Here is a 6347-nt window from a genome sequence, read left to right as displayed (position 1 = left end):
CTCAGTGAAACACTTGGTGAGTTTTCATTTTTTTTTTTTTTTTTTCCACTTTATTGATGTAAACTCTGGCCAGATTCAGTTTGAGTTACTGAAACAAAACTTGTCTTACTTTGAGCTCTCATTTTAACAGACAGCCTCAAAGCAGGTTTCCGTAATAGCCATTATGTTTGAAGTCTGTGGTTCTTTAAGAGTAGGAAAGTATGTCCTTAATTCTGTACCAAGTAGGTATTTTGCTCTTTGTATTTTAAGATACATACTTGGGACAAATGCTTTAATTAATAATTCTTTGTAGTATCCAGGGAAGCAGACTTTTAAAAGCCATACTATGACAGATCAAGGTAAATTGGTTTTGATAATTACAGAAGTGTGATTTAATTAGCAGCTATCGGACATAGCTCTCCTTGATTCAAAAGTTTGAACACTATAAATAGAAGAGATTGGAAGAATTGTGGTGGTCTGGTCTCTCTAGAAACATGTCTTCAATGGCAAAGAAGGGAATTACCAAGAGAAAATAGAAAATGCAACACTTTGAACGTTTCCTTTGTTAGGCTTTTTTTTAAAGATACAAATAAATATGATAGAGAAGGGTCAAATATTAGCAGAGTTTTTGCTGAGACATAAAATTGATGAAATGCTATTCGGAATAACGGAGAATGTAAGGAAGGAGAGTAAACCAGAGAGGTTTGGTTAAGGTTAGTCATACCATTTATGGCAGCAGTTATTTTCCTTCTAAGAATTGTCATAAAAGCCATTTGTTTACAAATAGTGTAGAAACAGTATATATACATATTTTTAACTTTCAAAGTCACAGGCAGCATGTGAAGGAAGCACTTTGGCCGTGAGCTTGAAGCACTCTGTCCTCCGCTACCTGCTGGTGCTGCTCCTGAGTTTCCCACCAGAAAACCACGAAGGCCAGAAGAAGCACAAAAACATAGCACCTTAGGCAGGTAAACCTCCTTGCTTGCTGACTTTTTGGGGATCTTCAGTACACAAAACCTTTCCTGAGAGATTGTTCCCTGTGGTCACTGAGGAGTGATGACAATAAAAGGCCGAATTGCAGTGCGCCCATCAGCAGTTTGCTCTCTCTCGGGTGCACGATGACAAAATCTCCGGAAGCGAACCACTGGTCTGACCTCAGTAACATCAGGATTGAAGCTTTGCACTTGGGCAGGTTTTCCAAGAGGGGTCCTCCCAAAAAGAGCTCAGATATTTTTAAGAAAAAAATAATTGGTGAATCTGAGACATCGGGCCTTAATTGAGTAGTAAACACCTTTCTACGTACTTTACGGTGTACTTGCTGAATCAAGGGCTGCTAGAACCATAAAACAGTAATAGACTCTCAAGAACAGGTGTGTTTTCACTGGATGGAATACCTCATGTAACCAGATTCCCCAAGAGGATAGCTTAATTGGCCAGTCTCTTCTTTTGAGAACATTAAAGTTTATTTGCTCAGTGAAGGCTGAGATTAAATCAGTGTGTGTATGTTACTAACTAGAACTTGAGGTAATTACACGTTTGGTCAAAAGCAGTTTCTTTGAGCTCAGCACAAACCCTATTTTGTGATTTACAAAGCACAGGCTGCTGGCCTGAACCAAAGTGAGTCTTGTGTATAACATGCGCTGTGCTTCTGTGATGCAACAACCAATTAGAAAAGCCACCTACGCCTTTCCCAGTTAATTTCGTTTTTGAAGTTTTAAAAAGACAAGCATTTCACTTTAAAAAATGCTAACGTGTAATTCTGATTATAAAAGTGAAATTTCTGTAATGTCATCATCCATGCAGCTAGAGGTTTGCCCTTATTCTAAGAGCAAAGTAGAAGTTATAAATTGAAAAAGGTAATGTGCATCACATTAAGAATAAAAAAGTCACTTCTTTTTGATGAGGGGTAGGCTTGTATATTATGGGCTAATGAGAAACCTGGGAACACCAGTACTTTCTGTGGGCTTGACTGCATAGGTGTATGATCCCAGGATTGTTAAGTGCTTTTGGAAGCATCTTAGGGATTCCCTGATTAGAACAGTAGTAATTTGCATAAAAAGATCAGATTAAAGTGAAACCAGCAAAATGTCTTAGTAGAAGGTGCAAGAATTTTAAAGAATATGTAAAAAGTTCTACCCATGCATTAATTTTTGAGATATCCTTAAAATGTTATCTTGAAGTGCTGTTACTCAAAGTATTTAAAATAGGTACATGAGGGGTGCCTGGGTGGCTCGGTTGGTTAAGCATCTGACTCGATCTTAGCTCAGGTCTCAGTCTCACAGTTCTGAGTTCAAGCCCCACACTGGGCTCCACACCAGGTGTGGAACTTACTTTAAAAGAAGACAAATTTTTTTAAATAGGTACGGGATCCACTGTTCTTCATGGGAATGTGAATCATTACAGAATGTGTTCCGTGGTACATGCTGCTTGAAAGTTTGTGGACATGGGGGCGTCTGTGGGGCTTAGTTGGTTGAGCATTTGACTCTTTTTCAGCTCAGGTCATGATCTCAAGGTCGTTAAATCTAGCCCCATGTTGGGCTCCCTGTTCAGGGAGTCTGCTTAAGACTTTCTGCCCCTCCCCTGCTCTCAAAATAAATCTTTAAAGAAAAAAAGGTTTGTGAAAATGTGTACTCTATAAGAAAGGTGAGTGATAACCATTTACGTTGTTTAAATGTATAAACACTGTTAAAGGGAATTACTTGAAATAGTTATAGCTTAGGATCCAAATTATTTTCTTTTTTGAAGTATCTTTTATTTCTATCCTAAGATGTAACTTAGTGCTATCTTCTTAACAGGTAATTTGAAGATTTTACAGCTAGAAATTGGAAGTAGAGAATTCAGAGAATTCAAGATGTGTTGTTTTAAACATGGCAGTATATTGAGCTACACTTCAATGTTGATTACAGTTACTGAATCCCAGGATTATAATTTATTTCAGGTAAACTTCTACTTTTAAACATGTTTAATGAAGAACCTTTTGCTGGTGTTGTAAACCTGGTTTTTCTTTTTTGTAAAATGTTCCCTAAATATTACTATATTCTTTGTAAGCTATTTAGATTTAAAAATCTTACCTCTTTCAAGTAAACACCAGTAGTATGATCTCGAAATGATTAGCAGTAGTCAGTCTCTTTATTTGCAGAGTCCCTGTTTGTAAATTTGCCTACTGAAATTTATCTGTAACCCCCAAATCAGGATGTGTGGTGCTTGTGCAGCTGTGGTGGACACATACCCATACAATGTGGTGAAAATTCTGAGGCACTGGACACACTTTTCCAGTTAAGGTTGAACAAGAGGACGCTTTGCCTTCTTGTTTCAGGTCTCAAATTGTCAACACTGTGTCCTTTTCCAGTCTATTTAGTACCATGTTTTTCAAAATTTTGTACCTTGGTGATTTCAGTTTAAAATGGCCCCCAAGCATAGTGTTATCTACTGTTCTCAGCACATGAGGAAGGCTGTGAAGTGCCTTAACAGAGGAAATACATGTTAGATAAGCTTTGTTCAGGCACGAGCTAGTGCTGTTGGCCATGCATTCAACACGATCAGAGCATCAGTAGGTTCTAGGGCCCGAGTTTGGATTGCTTTCCGCAGTGGCCTAAACTTTTGCCATTCCAAAAAGTAATGCGTAATGAACGGTTTCTTTTCCCAAACCGAGTATGTAAAACAGTAAATGTCCACTTTTAGGTATGAACAGAAATCAAGGTTGCTAGAATTTTGGATGTTTAAAGGCATTCCTCTTGTGATACTGGCTTGGGTTCTTCTTTCCTTTAAGCAAATATATTTACAAAGCCCTTACTTTTGTAAGAATAGCTAAGATATAAAATTTCTTATAAATACTGCTCTTTTGCCAATATTCCAAGATTGGAACTTATTTGTACTAATTTTAAAGGACACCAAGCCAAGTGGTTTTAACTTTTGCTCAGGGTTAAAAATGGAAGGTAATTCTTGAACAGATGATTTCCCTATAATAACTATGCTTTGGAAGTACCTCGGTAAATGAGGAATTTTTCATGGTTTCTTCAAGTAAAAAAACACATCAGATAATACAGTTCATAAAAAACTTTAATGTAAGGCACTGTTGTCCAAAGTTAAGTGAGGGATAACAGCCCACACGATGCCACCTTGTTCTCCTACGTCTCAAACAGGCCATCTGCCCCACCATAGGCAGCAGTACAGTTCCCACTCAGGAAAAGGTTTTACGTGACAGTTCCTCAGTGGTGGTAATTATCTCCCAAAGCATGGACTAATACTTTTCCTTAAAACAAAAAAATAACTACCTTAGACTAATAACTGGAGAACTAACATCTCAAGAGGAAAAGAACGAAACTAAACCAGCTACTGTAGTCTCAAAAAACGGTTTCTAAGAGGTCCAAGAAATGCCTGTATTTTGTTGTCTTAAGTCCCCATGACAAGAGAGGATCAAGTTCATACTGTGAACCAAGGACATGGTTCATACTGTGCTTAATGAGAAATTATTAGGGGCTATACGCACAAATGGGTTCAAGGACCAAACTTCTATTTGCCACTTGATTCAAAAACATTCAACTGATTTCACCTCAAGGGCAGTATGACAAATTATTAAGAATGTCTTCACAGACTCTCATTAAATACTTTTAATATTAGAACCTTAAGAAAACTGGATTCCTGATTTATCAGCAGCCTGTACCGTGTGTTTTAAACAAAAACAGGCACCCTGCTCTACAGTGCTAAAGACCTCATCTACTTGTTTGCAAAAACTGTGGATAACCGTTACTCCTCATCGTCAGCACGACACCTAAAAGACACATTTTCCCAAAATCTTACCAAAAATCCATCTCAAGGAAAAAAGTCATCCAGGAAAGTAAAATTTTGCTTTAAGTAGATAAAGTGGTGTTTATATGCATTGGGCCAAGCAATTCACTCAAGGTTCTAACAGTTTTAAAAATTAAGTCACAATACAGCTGAACAGTGAATGTGGTGGTTCTGATGAGGTATTATTTTGACATTTTGGTCTCAGAAGGTGTTTCTCCAGTATCCAATGTCTTCAACAACCGGAAAAGGCCAGCAGCTTCTCGTATCCTACTGAATTCAATACAGAATGCCTGCACTTCTATAAACAAGTCCTGCACATTAATAATTTTGTTACGGATCAAGGACTGGAGAAAGACACACACAAGACGCACCAAACGATTCTGGAAAAAAAAAAATTTTTTTTTTTAGTGTTCCCGTTTTCTTGGCAGGTATTTATAAAATTTACAAAAGTTTCTGTTACTTACCTGCATATATTTATCCTTAATTTGTTCACAAGTAGAGATGCAATTTGATATGTAAAGGTGAATAAATTCAGGAGGTAGATCAACAGCTGTAGTTAGTCTGTTTTAAAAGTTAAAAAGTTAGTGCTATTAAACACTTAACCAAAGAGAAATCTTATATTTTATGGTTATTTAGTGAAAATTTCTGATTTGTGATCACTTACCTAGTTTTAAACATATTTACTCAAGCCTGAGTCACCCTGCTTAATTAATAAAGGACACTTCCATTTTTAAGTCTGTACTTAGCATTACACATGGTAATTATTTTTTCTGAGCACCACATTTCTGTGTGTAATGTTTTTGGCTGAATCAGAGTTCATAGTGAATCAGAGTTCATAGTGAATCAGAGTTCATAGTCAATGGTCTTCAAGGTCTAATAAGTAACATTTACTAAACCCCAGTTACACCTAAGCGCTATGGAAGGTGGTATATCCAAGAAGAAGATACAGTTTAGTAAGTAAATAGTATACTATATAACTAAATGCTAAAAATGAGGGGTTTGCAAGGAGCAGTGTAAGTTAAAAGATGGGAAAAGCCTTGAAAGGTCAACTGAAACTTAGAAGTGTTCCTAATACCCTAGTGAATGATCAGAGGAAAAGCTTGGAATCTGGGACTCATGTGGTCTGTTAAGGACAAGGTGGTAGAGACCTGGATGGAATGTGACAGAAGGCGGCATGGTGGCATAGTAGAGTCTTGAAAAGGAGAGCTGGTATTTTCTAAAGGATTCTGTAGAATGTTTAAGGAAAACAAAAAGATGGGATGGGAATTCCATGTTCAGATAAAGGGCTGCTATGCTAACTATAGGCTATGAATTTCCAAAAGAAATCCTAAACTTATTTGACCATAGAACCTTTTTCCACAAGGCACTGAGGAACTACTGCTCCAAGGAATAGTGCTGTGGTCATTTGAGATGGGGAAAGGGTGGGGGTGGGGGGCACAAGGAACAAACCTTGTCCTTGAAATTGTTCTCTAGAAAGAATAATACTGATAAAAAAAGATGTGGTTGTTGTTGGACTAAAGACAAATATCTGGTGAAGACAAGAATGCTATAAGAATGTAGTGGCGGGGGGGGGGGGGGGC

At 37.5% G+C, this 6347-nt stretch overlaps 1 protein-coding gene, 1 long non-coding RNA gene and 1 other non-coding gene across 3 annotated transcripts in view; 2 read left to right on the top strand and 1 right to left on the bottom strand.

Annotated features, from left to right (window-relative positions):
- The first annotated feature begins 22 nt into the window (after positions 1-22).
- LOC121101056 lies at positions 23-5236 on the top strand. Its single transcript, XR_005833027.1, has 3 exons — positions 23-947; positions 2775-2917; positions 4973-5236. It is a non-coding gene; the product is annotated as an uncharacterized LOC121101056 (long non-coding RNA).
- LOC121101098 lies at positions 1025-1139 on the top strand. The gene has a single exon (XR_005833055.1). It is a non-coding gene; the product is annotated as a small nucleolar RNA SNORD89 (small nucleolar RNA).
- CNOT11 (CCR4-NOT transcription complex subunit 11) overlaps positions 4021-6347 on the bottom strand; it is an 18255-nt gene continuing 15928 nt past the window's right edge. The window contains exons 6-7 of the mRNA XM_040623596.1: positions 5232-5328; positions 4021-5147 (exon numbers count right to left, since the gene is read on the bottom strand). Of these exons, the coding sequence (XP_040479530.1) occupies positions 4950-5147; positions 5232-5328 (295 nt within the window). The 3' untranslated portion in view covers positions 4021-4949. The remainder of the gene's footprint in view (positions 5148-5231; positions 5329-6347) is intronic.

Source organism: Ursus maritimus, unplaced genomic scaffold (assembly GCF_017311325.1).
Source record: "Ursus maritimus isolate PB19 unplaced genomic scaffold, ASM1731132v1 scaffold_6, whole genome shotgun sequence".
In the NCBI taxonomy this organism is placed as follows: Eukaryota; Metazoa; Chordata; class Mammalia; order Carnivora; family Ursidae; genus Ursus; species Ursus maritimus.
Note: the sequence above shows the minus strand (reverse complement) of the source record. Positions and strands in the feature narration are given on the sequence as shown.